Genomic DNA, 22,550 nt, shown 5'->3' with positions numbered 1-22,550 from the left:
GCATGTTGGTAACATTTCGAATACAGCTGATTTCACATGTCTACTTTGAATTGGATGGCGCCTGGTGTCTACTGTATGACATGCGTTCAGCTATAAGTTTCTGTTATAAGTATCCCATTTGCTTAAAAAAAATAATTATTGCTTCCATTACCACTGTATTGTGATATGACAATCATTTTTGCTTCTACTATTCATAAAGGTAATCATCTTTCAATCAATCTTGGAGTGGGCATTAAAGTTAAACAGTAGTCTATACTATCCTAACCTCTCAATAATATGCAATGTAATAGCTGTTTTGAAAGTACATATTTTAAAATAACATGTACAGCTTTACATTCCTAATATTATGAATTTAGTTTAACCAATTCTCTTTTTTACAGAAAAATGAGTCCAAAAGGTAAAAAATCATCCTCTTTGTGGTACTCTTGTGAAAAGTGTGGCTGCTTTCTCGGTCACAAAGATCTTGATGTCCACCTAAAATTCTGCCCCCAGACGACTGAGAACTTGTCTAATGACTACGGTTTCATCCTGAACAAGAGTTTATACAGCACATTGGAAGAAACAGCACCAATTGATGGTTTGTTATTTACTATATCGAATACACTTCATTTATAAGCCATTTTATTACATTTCCTATAATATCATTTTTGCCGACAAAAATGGCAAGCTTCATTTACTTGTTTAGCAATAATTTATAAATTAATACCTTTTAATAATTCTTCATTCATTACTTGGTAGACATATTTCTTTAAATTGCATTGCCACTTATGCTAGCCTTCCACTTTTCATTGCCTAAAATTTTCATCCCTCAATTGCTGATAATACTGCTAGAAATAATATTGCCTGATAATAATCTGTTCTTTAGTAGCCTGACTAAAGTAAAAAAACTTTTTAGTAATTTCGGTATATAGTGGCAAAAACAAAACCAACCATTATTATTAAGATTTGAAAAATCAACTTTTATGAAGTTTTCAGAGATTAAATAAAAATACTAAGAAATTGTCAAAACCACAAATTTTATTGAAATTTAGAAAGAACGATTTTGGTTGTTAAACCATTGTCAATCTTTGATAAACTTGGTTAGATGAGTATAAGATAAACATAGTCGATCAGAGATTGACAATGGTGTAACAACCAAAACCGGTCTTTCTAAATAAATTTCAATAAAATCTGTGGTCTTTGACAATTTCTTAGACTTTTTATTCAATATAAATATTTTACCACATTATCAACTTCTCAATTACACAAAACGTTTTTAATGATCACTGCATTTCAATAATCAATTCATTAAAATTTGTCGGGCCATAGATCTCTTATCTAATTTTTACATAACATTTCCTTTTGATATTCCTTGTAATCTGTTGCGTTCTTCAATTGTCCTATAATACATATACTTATATAGTTTAGTAATTTCAATCATTATTGATAGATTTTATTCCTATCTCTATCGGTTTCTAATTTATTCCACAACTCACACATTTAATCTTGTTTACTGTTTCAATTATTTGATTGCATACTTGTATGCAACCCTATCGTTTTTTATGTTTTTAACGTTCTGTTTTTTATTTTACAGCTATCTCTCATTTAACAAATGACATAATTTGCCTGTCACAATCAGCCCTACAGCTGTGTGGGTTGATGATTGGCGATAAGGCCCTTGTTAAGACGAATAATTATAGTGAAGTGAAGACTGTGTGGCCGACCACAAAAGGATCGATCACATCTGCTTATTGCACAAAATTGGGTTTGTGTTATTCTGTTATTAGTAGCCTACTTATCGAAATTTCTAGATTCCTACTGTTCAAGGCCGTGCAAAGGCTAAAAATGAACTTACAACTGGTAATATTTTTCAAAGTTTTTCGATTTGTATACAATCAAGCTATCAAAATGAAAACGTTTTCTCGGGAAATTTTTTTCCGATCATTAATTTTTGAGATATGAGCGCATAAAGTTCAAATTTCTGGGACAGAACATTTCAAATTCGGTAAGAATTAAATCATGAGATTTAGAGGATAAATTCTTCACACTATTGTTGATTGAATAAAACAAGAATTTCCATAAAATATCAAACTTTGAGAAAGTTATTCAATTTACCAAAAATAACTCATCTAAAAGTTGAGAAAAGAAAACTTCTTCATTTTGATAGCTCGATTGTATAAAATAAGAAAAACTTTGAAAAATACCACCAGTTGAAAGTTAATTTTTAGTCTTTGCACAGTCTTAATATATTGTTCTAGAATTTCCAATTAACAGATTGTTTGGGATCATAATATATTAACTTTTAGAGTAGATTGATTTGCATAACTTATTCATTGATAATTAATTCTACTTGATTGTTTCTAACATACCATTAATATGCTTACTTTTACATGAATTCATTTGATTGATTCACTGTTACGTACCCCAGTTAGTGTTCAACTAGTACCTCCACTTTGATACTTATTAATTGTACCTCCAATGTACTATAGTCAGGTCCACTATAATGGCAGTGTTTAATTAGCGATGGTATTGCAATTATTGTCTATTATTCAACAAAGCGGATAGCGCTCCCTCTTTATACCGTTATATACCTCCTTCTTCATCCATTACCCACATCTGTGGGATCGATGGCGTCATTACACAATAAAAACAACACTTTCATACTCAAGTCAAGATCAAGATGGCAGAAAGTGACTAAGTAGTTAAAATTTGAGTCAGATCATCACTCATGTATTCACGCACTTCATAGTAGGCTCTGACTCTCATAAATCCGGTCACCACTCTCTCAAAATCACGCAAATCCAACTGCTTCACTCCTGCAGGCAGTCTATTGAAGTAGCGTAATGCTGCACTCCCATAACACACCTGCGACCTCTGAAGACGTACCCTCGGGATGTCAAGCAGCTCTCGATGCCTAGTGTTGTGATGGTGCACATCATTCCGAGTCAACAAACCATGCTGATTCTTCTTGACATGCAGCAGGCAGAGAAGAAGGAAGTGGCTGACAACTGTCATAATACCCAGTCTTACAAAAAGGGGCTTGCAGTGTGCTCGATGTTCACTAGCAGTTATAATCCGTGCAGCCCGTTTCTGCAGCTTAAGTACTTCCACCACCCTTGCTGAATGACCCCACATGAGCAGACCATAGGAGATATGGCAGTGGAAAAGTGCACGGTAAGTCATTACCAGATATGCCTCTTTCACATGTCCCCTCAGCTTCAGCAACAAGAAACAAATTCGCGACAGCCTCCTGGTCACTTGTTGGATGTGGCTAGCCCAGTTCAGTTTTGAGTCCAAGACAAACCCTAACAGCTTTACAGGGTCCTGTTCAGCTGGCAGGCTGCGAGACAAACTGCAGATTATGTTTTGTGTCTTGTTCTCATTCAACTGAAAGTGATTTGCCTGGAACCATGAGGTTGAAGATTGGAGATGCTCTGCTGACAGTTCTAGCACATGCTGTAGGTCCACTCCAGATGACAATAAGGACGTATCATCAGCAAATAGCAGAGTCGAGCCGTTGTTGTCCAAGTCATTTATCATTATGATAAACAGGATTGGTCCCAGTATTGAACCCTGTGGCACTCCAAAATTCACAGGAAGTGGGCTGGAAGAAGCTCCTCCAAGAGACACCACTTGTGCCCTCCCAGTCAGGTAGGAATTCAACAGAGACAAAGCTGAGTCCACAATCCCATAGTAATGGAGCTTATCAGACAAAATTCCATGGTCAACGCAGTCAAATGCTCTGCTTAGGTCACAAAGAGTCAGTGCTAGGGATTCACCATCCTCAAATGCTGAACCAATCCGTTCAGCAACCCGATTTACCGCATCAAAAGTCTTTCTCGTTTTTGCTCTGTTGCCAGATTGTCTTTCAACAATGTAGAATTAATAATAGACAAAATATTTCATCTTAATTATGAAAATTCATTATAAAACTATTCAAAAATATAATCTATAGATTAATAAAATATAATTGATGATTTTAAACGAGAACGAACAGTTAATTTCATCAATAAACCTGTATCAGCTACTGTCAACAGAAGGCATTGACAAGACAGAGGATCGGCAACGTTGTTCTGCTATCTTTCTCCACTGCCATTATAACGTGGACCTCACCATAGCAATACTTTGAGTCATTGCCAACGACTGGGCTTTCCAGATAGGCAGTGTCAACATTTCTGTCACATACATTTAAATTACTTTTAATACATAAATTATAATATAATAATATAAAATATTCAGGATTTTCGTTAAATAATAATTGTATATTAATTAGCATTTGAATAAATGCATTCTCTATTCAATTCCATACATAAATGATGTTATGATAAATTACCAGGCCTCCCTGGAAAGATCGTGTCAAGTAGTTTATAAATTAAAAAAAACAAACGAGGCATAAAAACTGATGGCATTGTCACAGCCCAGCAATCTTTTCATAAAAATCCTCCAATTAATAGAAGCTCTTCCCGATGAGCCACCAATAATTCATTCTTCAGGTAATTGTTTTAATTTATTGTACAATTATTTGTTCACAAATTCATTTAATTAATTATAGCAATGTATTAGGCTACTAAAGTGAAGTGAATCGTGAATAATAAATTGAATTGAAATTATCTTTATTCTTCCTCTTAGAAAGTAAAAACAATGTACAATACTTGAAGAAGGTTCCTCACATGGGCAAAGCCAGTGTGACAGGAACGAGTTCTCTACAATTCCATATACTTAAATATACAATGATAGATATGACAATGATAAAACACAATTGAAGAAAAAAACAATTTCAACCATTAATAAGCACTAAACCATAACACATTACCAAAACAAAAGAAACAGAGCAATAATAATTATTAATTACAAGATATATTACTTACAGACGTAAAATGATAATGGTATTAGGATACTACAAGTAATTAAACCTAAAAGACAAATACATTGAAAATCCCTCAACACACCGTAAACATTAAATTTCGTATAAATTCATTGGAACTTTCCTATTTATATGTTCTATTTTCATTTTTATTTATATTCTATGTTAATTCTCAATATTATTACTTTCCTTGCCCTATTACCATAGGTAAGGAAAGTATTGCTTTCCAAAAAAATTAAGGTACCCTAATTTCAAGTTTTCTATACGTTTCAAGGTCCCCTGAGTCCAAAAACATGATTTTTGTGTACTTGCGATCTTATCACACTAAACGACCACTATCGATCAGAATAAATTGACACTGTGAGTGCTAATGGTTTTAATGTCAATAGTGATCGTTTCAATCTAGCACTTACCATTCTTACAATAATTTTATTGCATATTTGAAATTATCACTTGAATTATGGTAATATGAGAATAATTGTAAATGAATGAATTGTTTCACAGGTTTGACAGAATCATGGGGACTGAAACTGGGACCAGTAGTAGTCAGCAGATTTCAATCTGTCGCCCGACCAGCATCTCTGGTCTCGATAGAAATCACAAAACAGGCCGACGCTCCCGAATCGGTCGATCATTTTCTAATCGACTTGAAACACAAACTGCGTGACAAAATTGTGTCAGTGGGCACGCGACAGTCTATCTGTTTCTACGGGCGGCGAGTCAAGTTCATTGTGACGAAAGTTGAAGCAATCAAGGAGGTCGTGGAAGAGGTCAAGGACGATACGGAAGCTCTGAAACAAATCACGGATGATCCGGAAGCGTTAAAACTAATCACGGACGATCCGGAAGCGTTAAAACGGATCACGGACGATCCGGAATCCTTGAACCAAATCACGGACAGTTTAAAATCGCTGAAAGTGAAGGATGACGTCGCCTCGACAAAGTTCTATAGATTGTGTGACGTCACTAAATTTGTTCTGGTGCAACCGAAGAAAAGTGCAACTAGAAGTGATGATGAATTTGCCTTGAAATTTAACGCGTTTGGTGGCTACAAAAGTATTGTGGAAGATTTGAAAGAAACGATTTCGTTTTCGTTGCAGACTGGTGGTGATAAAGGTGAGTAATCATGTAATGGTATTTTCTTTCGACTAATTTGCTATGTCCAACCAAAAAGTAATGTAAACGAGAATTATCTCTGAGATGATGGTAATGAGCGTGTTATAATAATAGTAATTATGTAGCTCATTAAGTAAATTATAGTTCAATAAATTATAATTCATTATAGTAAATAGTTCATTAAGTACCATAATGAAATTCAAATTGAAATTGCTTATTTGCCATAAATAATTTTTAGTGTCACTTGCGATCGATAATATTGATATCTAGCTATTCCACCGACATACAGTCATTATTATTTCAACTCTAGCTATTTGTTCACATTCAACTTTGTTTATAAGTCAATGGAACTGACAATAGATAACTAAATAAATGTTTTATTGTTTTAGCAAAAGAGAACATCAAAATGCATTACAACGTCAAATGGTAACAAAAGTAGACACATAACAGACAAATAGAACTATTAAATACTATAAGTCACAATCGTACATAGATAAATCATTATAACTAATTCTACACCCAGAAATTGTTCTCTGATCTCAATATAATAATCAAGTGATAAGGCTATTCCACTTCAAGATTTATTTCGAAAAATTCATCTATTGTATAGATGCAATTTTTTGACAACACTTCCTGTAATTTTATTTTTAATTTTGTAATTACCAGGTTCCTGATAGGAGGTAGAAAATGAATAATTTTATAGCTGTATAGATGAAAGTCCTGGTGTAATTGAACCTGATTAAACTAAAAGTACTCATATTCCTTTGTTCTATATGAGTGATATGAATCCAAAGCATCCTATAAATGTATATTTTCTTTTAATTATAGTAGGCTTTGAAAAATAAACAGTCCAGGAACCGTCATCACACCAAGACGAACAAAACCCTCTCTACAATGAGCTCGGGATTTGTTTGTAATAGTTGTTGCGTGGTTGGGATTTATTACTTGCGGGTTAGTAAGTAATAAGTGGACAGTATAGTGGTTGGTAAGTCTGTTTTGTTTCTACAGTTCTCTCCTTGTATAATATAATATCAAGCTTATCTTTCCTCTCATGTTCTCTTGTTTCTCTGTTCAAGGTATTAAGCTATCCTCGGGAGTTCTTTTGTACGGTATGAATGGAACGGGAAAATCACATCTAGCTCAGTGCCTCATTCAAGAGCTTGGGGTCAATTCAGTCAAAATTCAGGTACATATCTTCCTTCAAATTATAATGCTTAGTGCTTTGATCTGTCGTTGCAGTAAACTCTTACATGACAGCATACAGAACACATACCGGACTCCATAACAATATTAAATTTAATTGAATTGAAACAGTTGGCAATGTACAATGAGAAATAAATCCTTCCAATTATTAATTCGATTGTTCAATTCTATGCTAATCACTTCTGATATTCATGAAATTTGTTGGTATTTTTTACATAAATAATAAGCTGATAAAGTTTCTGGTAATAGTAGCTCATTGACTAGAAGCACATGAAAAAGTAGTCTGGTAGAAGCAGCATTGGAAGGTTTTGGGGCTTTTGGGCTTATGACGTATGGTAAATTAGGGACAGATTATGATTATGTTAGTATTCTACTTTACATCTTCGATATTTGATATCTATCCAAGAATCGTTTTTTTCGTTAGGGCTACTTTTGAATATAAATGAAAATAAAAAACTTGTATTTATAAAAATTAATATGTATTAAAATTGAAATTTTATTTTCCAATCACTTGATAATGACATAATATTGTTACGGGTTTCTACACTAATAAAACACTCAAGGCGATTTATACTGATTAGATTTATTACTTACAACACTAAAACATACGGAGGTAAACTAGAAACAACTATAAACGAGTACAATACAACTATGAGTGGTCAATATAAAACTATGGTCAATAGGTCAATACAACTATGACAACTATTGTTACATCCCGTAACAATATATAGCCGAAACATGCTGTGACTAAATAATTTTGAAAAAAGTACTTAAATTTCCATTTTTTATTTCTATTCAAGTATGTATGCAAGGTCTTTGGAGATCTATTGCATTAAAATGAAAATAAATGAATACTGACAATGTTAGTACAAAAGTAAACACTGACAAACAAAGGAAATGTGTAAAATAATGGAACAATTGTAAACAAAATAATGAATAGACTAAAATACCGAATAGACTAAACAGCCTAGTAGACATTCAATTAACAATCATCAGCTAAGATAAAAGAAAGAACAAAGAAAATTCAAATTGGAATTACAAGAGAATTTTTAGGGCCGGTTTCCGAGCTCGGGATGTAGGTAAGTTCTAGCACAGAATTACAGGAGAATTATAGGAATTTTCTCTGGTTCTAGACTTTGAACAGCTGGAGTCAGAAAATTGGCTTTCCAAAACTAGGCGTAGTCGCAGTAATAGTTGCAGCAAAATCGATATTTATTTTCTCATTTCTATAATTGGAAACGTTTGTCCTTGACGAAATAAAACCTTCCTAACTAATTCAAAATAGCTGAAACTTTACACTATATCCTCTTTATTTTATTCTGTGTTCAATTTTATAGTTTTTCGAAATTTAATTTAAACGTAACTTAGAGTAGACTACGACTACGCTCCGTTTCGGAAAGCCAATTTTCTGACTCCAGCTGTTCTAAGTCTAGAACTTAGCTAAATCCCGAGCTCGGAAACCGGCCGATAATGTTCCTATTACCCAAAATTTATTATTGAAACAATATTAAATATTTGGTTTGCTCTTATAATTTACTTTTCAATTTTAAAATCAAGATAAATAATTGATTATGTTGATCATTTTCTTTTCATGATTTTGTAATTATTGTTTTTCTTCATGGCAAATAAAATGAATTTGAATTTTCAAGTTGAATTATTTCAGAGCGGTGACGTTTACAGCAAATTCTACGGCGAAACAGAATCGAACCTGCGATCACTGTTCAGGAAGGCAATCGACCTGGCACCCTGTATAATCCTGCTTGACGACGTGGACACGCTGTGCTCGAAACGCGTCTCCAGCGCGTCCAATCAGGGCAGTCGTGTGGTGGCCAGCATTGTCACCCTCATCGACTCCCTGCAAAACGAGAATGTTTTTGTGATCGCCACCTCTAGTCAGCCGCACCTTCTGGAGCCAGCGTTGCGAAGGCCTGGAAGGTAAGGAGTTCTTAAAAACAATATAAAACTTGTAGTACCCTTTTATTAAAACATTTATTACATTTAAAAAACTTTAAAACATTTTAACTAGTTTCGACCTAGTTTTTTATTGAAACATTTATTACATTTAAAAAACTTTAAAACATTTTAACTAGTTTCAACCTATTTTGGCCATTTTCAAGTTAAAATGTAGGTCGAAACTAGTCGTTGAAAAGTTTTAATAAAAGGGTACTCCACGTTTTATATTGTTTTTATTAATTTGAATAAAGTAGCGTATGTAAGTGAAGTGATTTTAAGGAGTTCCTATATATCAGTGACATGAAAGTGGGAATATTATTCCCATAAGCTCTAATGACACTAATCATACTCTTTCCGCCGTGCTGGCTAAAAAAGTCCAATAAGAACTCATGGAAACTATATTTCCATTGTGTCGGTCACTTTCTCTCAGATATGTGAAATGTGACATTCCAGCTTTATGTTGAAAATACCTTGAACATATACGTTTCAATAGTTCTACGAGATTCTAAGAGACTGTTTATCAAAGGTTTTTGTGGGAGATAGATTTGTGTTCTGTTTGACAGAAATATCTTCTTGATATTTCTACATTGTAAATTGCCTATTAGTCATCTAAAATTAACATGCTGTTCAATTTATGCTCAAATTTTACAAGTTACATTAACACTTGAATAATAGAATTGCCCAAGCAGACAATAGGTTACTGCTGTAAGCTTAATAATAAGTTACATATTTTTTGAAAGTTAAATTTCTTGGACCACTATTTTCTCAAGGAAGTGGTGCAACTTACCAATTGTCATTTGGAAATCAATTTTATTATGAAGTATTGTTATTGTAGTTTCAGAATAAGTTATTCATCCTTTCATCGTTTTGAGCTTGTAGTTTCTACTTGAATTCAATCAAATTCATTCATTCACATTGTATACAAATACTCAACTTGAAGGAAGGCAAAACTCGCTCATGCCCAAAATTATCCCGTTTCCAATTTATTTAGTTGATTTAAGCTATAGTTTTATTTTATATTTCTTTTTCTTTTACTCACATAGCTAAAATTATTCTTGCCAACTCTATCTAGTTCCTTGAATTCACTGCATTTTACTTAATTTAGGATACAAATACACTGAAAGCGGAGCGTGGCGTGGCGTTGAGGAGCGTCGTGAACAATATCATATTAAGTAATGATCTGCAACACACTGGAAGCGTCTACTCGCAGAGCGGAGCGTGGCGTCAAACTTTGGAACAAGTTGGTTTGTTTTTTGGAGCGTCTACAAGCGGAGCGACAAAGCGTCAACGTACGAGTGACCTACTAATGTACATACTATTGGTCTACTCTTGTACATAATAATGCACTTGTTCTACTACATTTTCCCACCGTCTAGTGAACTAGTGTATTTAATGTTTGCCCAAATTCCCCTGTAATGTGTATTATTTGATTATTCGAAAGAGAATATTCATCTATTGCACTTTGAAATCAAAAGTAAGGCTATTCTAATCCACTTCATTCATATTTATATGAAATATGGCCTTAATGTTATTACAAGTCTTTCTTCACAGCAGATATTGGATTCCTCCAATTAGTGACTTGTTTTTCAAAAATGAGAAAAATTAAAGAGAAAATATATTCTGATGAATTTTAGTTTTTCATCAACAATATATCCCGATTGTTATAATTTAGATGTATAATTCAAAATCCCTCTGGGCGTATTTTTGTGCTCTACAATCTTGATACTTGAGGTTTCCTTATGCGCGCCTCTCGACTAGGAAATACTGAAATGAAGTGCATCTAACGGGTGATTCTCATAAAACTTGCATTGTTGTCAGGTGTACCTGGAAATCTATTTGAGATAGAGCGCTCTACCTGATCTCAGATCAGGAAGATATTGTTGATGAAAAACCAAAATTCATCTTCTCTGATTTTCTCTTTAAATTTCACTCATTTTTGAAAAATCATAACTCAGTACTCATGGGAGATAGAGAGTTCCGAATGATCTCATTTTATTCATAATTTTATAAAACATCTAAAAAAGAGGCGAGAGCAAATTTTTCTGTCCGATCAATAGATTTGGCAGAAATAGCTGAAAACTGGAAAATGAACCGAAAATACGAGGTTTTTGGACCACTCTGTAACTAGCACAAGGACATTTTGCATGAAGAAATTGGTTCTGGACTTCTCTCATGTATCCAAATAATATTTATATTAAAAATCAGAACTACAATATAAATTGCAAGCACACCCCCTTTTTTATGTCTATATTGACTTGACTAGTAACTGATATGTGGCATTCCAGCTTTATGTTTAATAGTATATTCGCACCTAGGGCCGAAAATGAGATATTTCCGGCTCGAAATCGGTTTTTAAGTCCGAGGCCGTAGGCCGAGGACTAGAAAAGATTGAGCCGGAATACATTTTTGCCCATGGTGCGAACGCTATTTTTCGCCACACCCAAAAAAAACTTCCCAATATAAAGAAATTAAAAAATAAATAAAATTCAAACAGCCTATTTGGTAGTTTGAATCTTGGTTATGACAACTTTTACTGTCAATTAATTTCAATATTACTAATTAATAATTTACAATAATGACCATATTTTTATACTATTAATATTAGGCGCGAGCTTTGCGCCCGGTGCAATATCATGGACAGATGGATGAATAGAATTTTCATACTATTTTGAAATAAGTGATGTAAAAATTAATATAATTGCATATTTCACAGTTTTGTCTCAAAATATATCTAAAAAATTGATTGAAATATAAATTAAGGTAACTAATATAAAAAATAGGTATTAAAAGTCGAAATTCATCGACAAAAAAAAAGTCATTGACCGAGATTCGAACCTAGATCATGTTTGTTATTCACTGAGCTTTGAGTTCTGACTGATGTACGCCTTTACTCTCTCGGCTATTCCGTACTGTTGAACGTTGAGGCCTGACTGATAACCCTTAGCATACACGTAATACTGTAATACAAGACTTCTAAAAAAGTTTACTTCACTCCTAAAAAGCGTACCGTACAACAGACTTTGGCTCATGACTTATATTATTAAAATTAATATTATTATCATTCTGTCTCACAATAAAATTTTCACTCTGAATTAAGTCAGATAACGTAGGCTATGTAGGCTACTATAATAATAGAGTATAGCGCAAATTTGAAGCCGGTTTGCTGGCATTTTCACAACAAAATATTGCTCTGAAAATAGTTAATCATAGAGAAAACATTCGAAGATTCAATCTTGAGTGGGCCTAATGTTTTCTCTATATGGTTTAATATTGAAGAAAATTATCTAAAAGTTTTAATAATGAATTACGGAAAAATTACTAGGATTTTTTCAGTCAAGGCTGAGTTTCACCAGTAGGCTTACCTTAAACTTCAGATCTGTGCTGTATTTGCTTATTATTATTGTTGATTGTATTGCATTAAGAAGTGGAATTCGATAATAAAAAAGAAACATTATTACTCTACCTCACTTTTAAATATTGATACAATTATTGTACTTTGAATTCAAATTCGATTCTTCACTTTCAAATACTTGCGATACGTACCTTTCTGACAATGGACAATGTAGCCAACATTTATTGTTCAGGCTATGGAGATATATCGTCGTATTCTATTGTTTGATATCAAAAACACAATAATAAATATTAAATTATGAAACAGTAATTTATAAAATATATATTATAGACATAATACCGCGATTCACGATACATAATTATATAGATTATTACAGTCATTATGAGATTATCTCTCTATGATTTTTGTGAGATCGGACACGATCAGCTGTTATTCAAGGTCATTTTACAGCCCTAGGGCCGTAAAGTTTTACCGGCCTGGTCGGAAAACAATCACTTTCGGCCTCCATATGACGCACGTAAACCAGCTCATTACATCCAAGTGTGGCGAAAAATACATAAAACGTATATACTTTTCAATAGTCTGTTCTATGAGATTCTAAGAGACTGTTTATCCAAGGTGTTTGTGGGAGATTTGTGTTCTGTTTGGCAGAAATATCGTCTTGATATTTTTACAACGTATATTGTCTTTTAATCACCTAAAATTATCATGCTGTTCAATATATGCTCATATTTCACAAGTTACATTATCACTGTTGAATAATAGAACTGCCCAAGCAGAAATAAAAATAAAAATATCAGTACCCTTTTTTGAATTATTTTATCACAACATGTTTTAAACACTTGAAAATGGCATTAATGTGAAACATGTTGTGATAAAATAATTCAAAAAAGGGTACTGATATTTTTATTTCTATTTATATTACAAGTAGCCCTATACAGAACAGATACTGCCCAAGCAGTTCTATAAGCTTCTACTGAAGCATACTAATACATATTTTTTGAAAGTTAAATTTCTTGGACAACTATTTTCTCAAGGAAGTGGTGCAACTTACCAATTGTCATTGGAAATCTGTTTTTATTATGAAGTATTGGTATAGTAGTTTCAGAATAAGTTAATCATCGTTTCATCGTTTTGAGCTTGTAGTTTTTCTTGAAATCAATTACATTCATTCATTTACATTGTGTACAAATACTCAACTTGAAAAAACTGCTCATGCCCAAAATTATCCCGTTTCCAATTTATTTAGTTGATTTAAGCTATAGTTTTATTTTATATTTCTTTTTCTTTTACTCACATAGCTAAAATTATTCTTGCCAACTCTATCTAGTTTCCTTGAATTCACTGCATTTTACTTAATTTAGGATACAAATACACTGAAAGCGGAGCGTGGCGTGGCGTTGAGGAGCGTCGTGAACAATATCATATTAAGTAATGATCTGCAACACACTGGAAGCGTCTACTCGCAGAGCGGAGCGTGGCGTCAAACTTTGGAACAAGTTGGTTTGTTTTTTGGAGCGTCTACAAGCGGAGCGACAAAGCGTCAACGTACGAGTGACCTACTAATGTACATACTATTGGTCTACTCTTGTACATAATAATGCACTTGTTCTACTACATTTTCCCACCGTCTAGTGAACTAGTGTATTTAATGTTTGCCCAAATTCCCCTGTAATGTGTATTATTTGATTATTCGGAAGAGAATATTCATCTATTGCACTTTGAAATCAAAAGTAAGGCTATTCTAATCCACTTCATTCATATTTATATGAAATATGGCCTTAATGTTATTACAAGTCTTTCTTCACAGCAGATATTGGATTCCTCCAATTAGTGACTTGTTTTTCCAAATCAGGCTTCACTCGATTCAAAATATAATCAAAGGTTGAAGTTGACATTCGCATTTACTCAAAAAATCGGGACTCATGCTTTCTTTACACATTAAACAGATGGTGATATTCACCAAATAGTCGACGATCTAAGTTCATTAATATCATTAATCCACTCTGTCCTAGCAGGCTTAGCTAAAATCCAATACTTTAAGTACTTATTCTTACAAATTAATATCCGTGCAAACTTAGACAACGCCATTATCTAGGCCCTTGACGCTGAGACGCTTCCTGTGTGTATCATGAACGCTCGGACCACGCCACGCCACGCTCCGCTCCGCTTTCAGTGTGTTTGTACCCTTACAATTAATATATCTTATTGCTTCTTGGCCAATGCTTTTATTGTATAAGACATTTCTTCGATCATTAATATTGATGACAATAAAGTGAATTTAGTATTATCAATTGAAAAACAGTGTTTCTTCAGCGAACAGTATTTCTAGCCCCGAGACCGAATCACTAATTGATCACTACTTATAAATCTCAATTATTGTGAATCAGGTATAATTGAAATTCAGGTTCAATTTCAATGATAAAACATAAAAATGGGATAGTTTGTAGTGATGCCATGTTTTCATTGTATTGTGATATTGAATCCCATATATTTAATATGAAATATTCTTAATAAAGTTAGATTGAATTATTTTATTCTGAATTACAGACTTGACCGCGAAATAGAACTACCCGTGCCTATGGCATCTGACCGACGTGAAATCCTGCAATGCCTTCTGAAGCGAGCCGGCTGCTCTGGTGTGGACCCTTCAATGGCTGCCAGCGATGTGGACCCTTCAATGGCTGCTAGTGATCGAGACCCTCAAATGGCTGCCAGTGATCGAGACCCTCCAATGGCTGCCTGTGATCGGGACCACTTAATGGCGGACTCTGTGGCGGACGCAGCTCACGGATTTGTGGCCGCCGACCTGAGTGCACTGCTGTCGCACGCACAGGTGCATGCCAGGCGCGACGGCGGCCGCGTGCGCTGGAGGTGGCAGATTTGAAATGGGCGCTCACTCAGGTCAAGCCCAGTGCCATGCGGGAGGTCTATGTGCAGGTGCCTAATGTGAGTAGAATTTATTGTTGTTTTCCACCTTAAAAAGTCTGATCAACTAATAATTATTATGTAATGAATTTAATTGTAATTCAAGATGATGTAATTTTAATTTATGATTATTTCGTTAAATAAAATTACTTGCAATAGTAGTAGGCCTAATACTGCAATCAAATCAATAATTGAATTTTAATTTAATTTATTTCTTAACAGCCTTTTGGCTAAAATCAAAGTGTAGTATCTGATATCAGTTTAAACTTTTATACGCTCCACATTGTAAGATTCAGGATTTTAACTGATTTTTGTGTATAGATGGAGCGTTAACTGTTGGCTTCTCTAAATTATTATTAGATGTGCTATTTTGTTTCACTTGACTGATAATTGTAGGTGTTTGTTGTGTTGATGATATCCAGTGTTGTGTTGAGTGATATGCTAATTTAAAAGGTTAAAATAACAATCTTGAGCTCTCTCGCTAAAATGTGTGATTATTATTAAATTAAATTCAATTCATTTTACAAAAATAATACAAAGCTGTGACAGTTAGACAAAGATAATAATTATTATTCTAAATAGCTATATCAACTATCTTATTCTTATACGGCTGGAGGTGAAGACTACTGGCATAAGTCAATAATTGTGTTTAAATCTTGCTGATTTATTTGTTTCTAATTAAGGGCCAAGACACAGGACGCGTTTCTCAGACGAGTCGGCACGGCACGGCTGGACAGAAAGGTCTCTGATTGGCTTATTGGGTTGGCGTAATCAGCCAATCGGGAGCTTCCTGTCCTGTCGTGTCGGGCCGACTCGTCTGAAAAACGCCTCATGTGTCTCGGCCCCAATGTAATATTGTGAATGATATTGGTATGTGACAGTAAATTCAATGAGTCTATAATTATATTATTTCTATAATTCAACAAGATTTATTATAATTTACATTGTCTTATGTATCTTGTATTTTGGCGAAATAAATATTCTATTCATCGAGCAAATGAATTGTAACCTGTTATCAGAGATGTTGTACAAAATTATTGTTCATCATAATCATTAAATGTCTTGAGCATTGAAACTGAGTTTGAGTCAATAGAAAAACTACTTGAGTAGAAAAGACATCGTATTGTCAAGGATAAATAATTCTGAATTTTGTTAATGAAAAACTTGGATATTTGTCACTGTAGTAGTAGTAGTAGTAGTAACTAACCCAAACAGTGGTGAAAACAGTCTCTTTGTGTTAAATTATGAAGAAATATCATATCACTCGCATTACAACATTACTACTGTAAAATAGTATTTGGTTATCAATTAATTTATTCATACATTGATCAATACAATATAATTCTCAACTATGAATGATTGGGGAAGGAACAACAGGCTTGAAGCCCAAAACTGTTCCTTTCTCAAATTTAGAAAAAAATTATTACTGCAATGTGACCATTTGTGGATGCTCGTGAAATTATACTGTATTACTACCGTAGCAACGTTTTGTATTTTCCTTTCATTATTGATTAAATATGATTACAGGTGCGTTGGAGCGACATCGGAGGTCAAGAAGAGCTGAAACTGAAGCTGCGGCAGGCGGTGGAGTGGCCAATCAGGCACCCCGAGGCATTTGCGCGCCTTGGCATCAATCCGCCCAAAGGCGTTCTCATGTATGGACCGCCTGGCTGTTCCAAGACCATGATTGCCAAGGCACTCGCCACTGAGAGCAAGCTCAACTTTATATCTATCAAGGTATAGATATAAAATACTATATATACTATATATACTATACTATATACTATCATGTATATGAAGATATGTTTAAGATTATTAAGTTAATTTTAAAACTATTAATGTATAGATTATATCAAGATATAAATTCATTATTTATTTATGTCAAATAAACAATTTGAATTTGAATTTATAAATAAATAACACTTACTGTATATGGATAGATGACAGAAACTTTGAAAACATTCATTATAAACAGGATATTTGAATGGTCTATGCCATCTTTGTCGACACAGAGGTATTAATTTACATTCATTCATCACATTTCAATTTTAGATATGTGATGTATATGAAGTCAGCCACTAACGTAACGTTTTGCCGGATATTTTCGACTACAAACGAAAACCAGAACGTTAGTATCAGTCGCTTCCGACTTAGGTTTGCAGTAGTTTGTGTCCTTTTGCAGGTCAGCTGTCATATAGCAGATTATAATATATTCCCTTTTTTCATTTTTATCAATAGAAATAGATTCAATTTAATAGTATTTTTTTCTAAACTTTGTATAGTATTATTGTTTTTAATATTAGGTACTGTGATGGTGATGACATTGAAATAAATTAATTAATTATGGGTTTGTGTTTTCATAGAGATAAATTTAGTATGGGTTCATTCGAAAAGTGTAGAATTAGGACTTCAACAATGAGACTTCAGTGATCTTGTAGCTGAATTTTGTGTGTAAATTTTTATTGTGAGAAATTTCTTTTTCTGTTGAAAAATAATTTTCTCACATTAAGATTTTGCTAACCTGCGTCCGGGAAGACTCCAATTTTATGCAGGGTTGAGGTATTCTCACGGAACTGTATTTCCGTTAGCGATGGAAAATACACGAGTATTTGGGAATATTTCAAACTTGCATTATTTTCCTTTCCCACGGAATTATGCTCGTCTCCACGTGGACCGTTGTCTCGTTGGAGGAAGGGGAACATAATTTGCGTGGAATAGTTCAGTTCCAATCAAGCCGCGGCCGAATTCACATTTAAAATCCAGAGGTAGCCTCGGGCCTCGAGGGCTCAAAATTAACGTGTGTGTTGAATTTGTTTGCTGTTTGTTAATATGTATTATTTTTCGCCGTAAGTTAAGTTGAAGTAGTTTATTAATTATTTGAAGTGAATATGTCAATGTTTGTTTAAATTAGTAAGTTATCCGGGAGTAATCAGTGTAGTGAAAATTTCTAAATAGTAATGAATTTATAAATTGATCGATTGTTAGTGCCATTATATTTTCTAGCTCATGCTAAAAACCCTTGAATGACCGAGTCCCTAGTATCATAAATTTGTAATTGAGAAATGAGTAAAGTCCACGCTACCTTCGTGAACAGTTAGAATCCAAATAAGCAGTTAGCAAAATCTTACATGCAGTCATCTTGAATTTTTAGAATGTGCAATGAATCGATATCGATTATTCTGGTTATTGTCCAAATTTAAATCAGTTTAATTCATTTAATAAAATTTTACAAGTTTAATAGAATGCTAAAGTTTGTCAATTAATAAAGTCCCATGACTCGCCCTTTAGAATTTAGAGATCTCTTAATTCTACCCCCATTTGGGGGCAGTTACAGTACTATATTACAGCACTTGCTAATATTCTTAATAGTATTTTGATGAAATTACATTTTTTGTCACTGAGTTTGTGAAAGTGATGATTTTGTTTTGATTGTGTTTTCGAATTAATTATTATGTATAATATTATCTGATGATATATTTGGCTATAATGCAAACTATGTTTGCATTGCTCACCGTTCCGCAAGCAAGTATATTACCACTGCTTTGTATCATAGCATGCATTACCTATAGTGAGGTCCACGTTATAATGGCAGTAAAGAAAGATAGTAGAAAAACGTTGCCAAGTCTATCCATTTTGCCACTGACTGTACACAACTGTTAATCAATTCATCCCATTAAATTTAATCTAATAATAATCATAATTTCCTTAATAAAATAATCAATTTAATGTCTAATTGATGGAGAAAATATATTTTTTTATAATTTGATTCAAAAATTTGCTTTCATAACTGAGATCAGATTTTTATTTTTATACAAACCTGAAATGGCGGCTAATTTAAAAAGCTGTGATACAACAATCTGAATTTCAAAACAACAGAAATTGAGTTATTTGGTAGGTATTCTATTCCAATTTCCTTTAAAAATGATAGAAAAATAGAAATCCTATTTAAAAATAAGTAATTTTTATAAATAAGTAATATTTATACCGGTACGAGTAGATCTAACCTATACGGGTAGGCTAACTAAGTAATATTTATACTTAGATCTAACCTATACGGGTAGGCTAACTAAGTAATATTTATACCGGTACGAGTAGATCTAACCTATACGGGTAGGCTAACTGAAGCATGGATGAAGTCTAGGATGGTTAGTTATCTACTTTTAAAATGTAATTTCAGGTATTTTAATTTGTGTTTCTCATACGGTAATGTCTAAAAATTATTCAATTGTTTCAAAAATACATTTTAAATCAATTATACGACTTATGTACCAAAGCATTTTGATAGAATGAAGAAACAAAATGGCGGTTGAGAATTCTTTGTCTACTTTTGTACAGTCACTGTCAAAAGTAAATATGAAATATTCTGGCAAATAGACAACATTGCAAAGCGAGAGAGAGATAGTGCTATCTGCTTTGTTGTATGATAGAAACAGACAGCAACAGTATTGTCAATCGTACACTGCCATTATAATGTGGACTTCACTATAGTTGTTCGAACTCACTGCCGGCGCACAAGTTGTTCTTTGCCGGTAGTGCCATTTTGTAAGTTAGAATATTTATTTTATCAATCTATATTATTTTATGGCAAATAAATGAATTTGAATTATATAGTACATGCAGAGAATCGACAACGCTGTTCTCCTATCTCCTATCTCCACTATCATTATAACGTGGACCTCTTCTTCTTCTGTTATAGCTCTACAGCCCATTGTGGGCTTTGGCCTCCTCCACAACATTCCTCCAAACGTTTCTGTCCATTATAAATCCTCTCCATCCTCTATAACCCATCCTTATCAAATCATCCCTTATCTCATCTTCCCATCGAATTCTTGGTCTGCCTTGATTTCTTCTTGAGTGAAGCTTCTCTTCAAGCACTATTTTTGGCATTCTGGTTTCCTCCATCCTATAAATATGTCCGAACCACCTTAGTCTCTGTGCCTTTATGAAGCGTACTATACTACGGCCTTTTATTAATAGTTCAAGTTCAGCATTGGTTCTCCTTCTCCACTCTTCTCCTTCTTTTACAGGACCGTACACTTTTCTAAGCACCTTTCGTTCAAATACACTTAAATTATGTTGGTCTTCCTTAGACAAAGTCCATGATTCAGAGCCATAGGTAACTACAGGTCTTATAAGGGTTTCATAAATCTTAAGCTTGCTGCTTCTACTGATGAGCCTGCTCTTTAGAAGCTTCATGTTGCTGTAGTATGCTCTATTTCCCGACAATATTCTTTGTTTGATACTGGTGCTCATCATATTCTGATTATTCAATTCAACACCCAGATAGCTGAAGTTTTTCACTCCCTCAAACAACCTATAATCGATTCTCAGACTCTGTGGAACCCTTCGCGCTTGACTTCTTGATATTTTCATGTATTTTGTTTTATTTTCATTGACTAGGAGACCAATCTTTTGTGCTTCTCTTTCTAGTAATTTATACGTGTCCTGGAGGATATCTTTTCTTCTGGCAATTATGGCTACATCATCGGCATAAGCACATACTTGATACATTTTATGAAAAATGCTGCCTCTCTTGTCAATGACGTCTATCACACGATGTAATGAAAATGTGTAGGTCGAGGTCATGCTCATAGAACGTGGACTTCACTATACTGAAATCGATCAAAACTGAAAGCTAAACATCAACTTGCCTGTTCTGTTTGTACCTTCCTTAATACTGTGTTTACCGATTGTAATAGCTTTTGTTTTGTAATATCTATTATAATATTATCTCTTATAGTACCTATTGTATCTGATGTCTATCATTTGTTGGTCAGGGCTCGGAGCTGTTCAGCAAATGGGTTGGCGAATCGGAGCGCGCGGTTCGCGCCACATTCAAGCGTGCACGCAGCGTAGCGCCGTCGGTCGTGTTCTTCGACGAGATTGACGCACTGGCCGGCGACAGGGGCGGTGGAGGGGAGGGCAGGGGTGGGGGTGCCCAGGTGCAGGAGCGGGTGCTGGCTCAGCTGTTGACTGAGTTGGACGGTGTGGAGCCGCTCGGCAATGTGTCGGTGATTGCTGCCACCAATCGACCTGATCGCATCGATAAGGTACAAATTTTAATACACTCTCCGTGTTATCGGATGGGCACGTTAAATTTTCGGTCCCGGCTGAAGTATGCCAGTCGTAAGGCCCATTGAGGCTTGAATGATATTTTTAGGCGAGGTGGAACTTCCGTCAGGAACTCCCCACCAATAAAAACAATACGAATATTATTATTATTTTAAACTAGTTCCAGTAACAATAGTATAAATTCGAGGTATAGACTGTCTAGGTGTTTATGCATAAGCTCCAGATCTCAAGTGAGGTCTACACAGTTATATAGTATCATAGAGAAACAATAGCGTAAGTAGATATCCCATGGTATAGGACGTTTATGTCGCAACTTTTACTGTTATCTCAAGCCGATTAATGTCGATTATTGTCAATTTTTACTTTTTTGTTGGGGTGAGAGTGTAGGAACGGCACAATTTGAGAGACAACCAGCGTCACACAGCTGCATGGGAAAGAACCACGTGAACTATCTGCTTGGGATAACAGTAAAAGTTGCGACATAAACGCCCTATACCATGGGATATCTACTTACGCTATCGTTTCTCTATGATAGTATGTTCACTAACAATATTGCTTTTTCGCCACACTGCACAGAAAGCAGCTGTTTTCCAGTCCCTACGTAGATCTGAAAGACCTTGTTTGCTGACGACTCTCGTCTGACGTCAGAAAAGGATTTATTTTCCGGTCTAGGCCAGAAAGTGGTCTCTTTCCAGCCGCTCATGGAAGTCCGTAGTTAATAAGTCATCCGCTAGATCGGGAAGATCCACTTTCTCCATCAGCTGAAGTCGCCATGATTTCAGTTCGAGTTTCAAATTAATCTAATTCAGCATTCGCTTCGCAACCAGTTTTATTCAATTATTTATTGTTGATTAGCGCATTCCAAATTTTCAAAAATGCTTGAAGATGACGACGCCCGTGATATTCCAAGTGAAATTTTAAAAGAATCTGAAATCCTGACTGCAAATCTTCTACCACTAAAATCAAGAGATAGGTACGATAACAAGTATTCTTTATTTTGTCAGCAATACCTGTAGTGTGGCGAAAAATATCGTTCGCACCACGGGCAAAAATGTTTTTCCGGCTCTCGGCCTGCGGCCTCGG

At 34.4% G+C, this 22,550-nt stretch overlaps 1 protein-coding gene and 1 pseudogene across 1 annotated transcript in view; both read left to right on the top strand.

Moving 5' to 3' along the window:
• The first annotated feature begins 52 nt into the window (after positions 1–52).
• LOC111054240 (ATPase family protein 2 homolog) overlaps positions 53–22,550 on the top strand; it is a 33,456-nt gene continuing 10,958 nt past the window's right edge. The window contains 10 exon segments of the mRNA XM_039429955.1: positions 53–199; positions 381–577; positions 1,574–1,744; positions 5,348–5,959; positions 7,036–7,145; positions 8,826–9,097; positions 15,018–15,303; positions 15,306–15,416; positions 16,923–17,132; positions 21,173–21,445. Of these exon segments, the coding sequence (XP_039285889.1) occupies positions 385–577; positions 1,574–1,744; positions 5,348–5,959; positions 7,036–7,145; positions 8,826–9,097; positions 15,018–15,303; positions 15,306–15,416; positions 16,923–17,132; positions 21,173–21,445 (2,238 nt within the window). The 5' untranslated portion in view covers positions 53–199; positions 381–384.
• Positions 15,606–15,733, top strand: LOC120352111 (annotated as a pseudogene).

Source organism: Nilaparvata lugens, chromosome 6 (assembly GCF_014356525.2).
Source record: "Nilaparvata lugens isolate BPH chromosome 6, ASM1435652v1, whole genome shotgun sequence".
In the NCBI taxonomy this organism is placed as follows: Eukaryota; Metazoa; Arthropoda; class Insecta; order Hemiptera; family Delphacidae; genus Nilaparvata; species Nilaparvata lugens.
The sequence above is the reverse complement of the archived record's forward strand: the minus strand, read 5'-3'. Positions and strand labels throughout refer to the sequence as shown.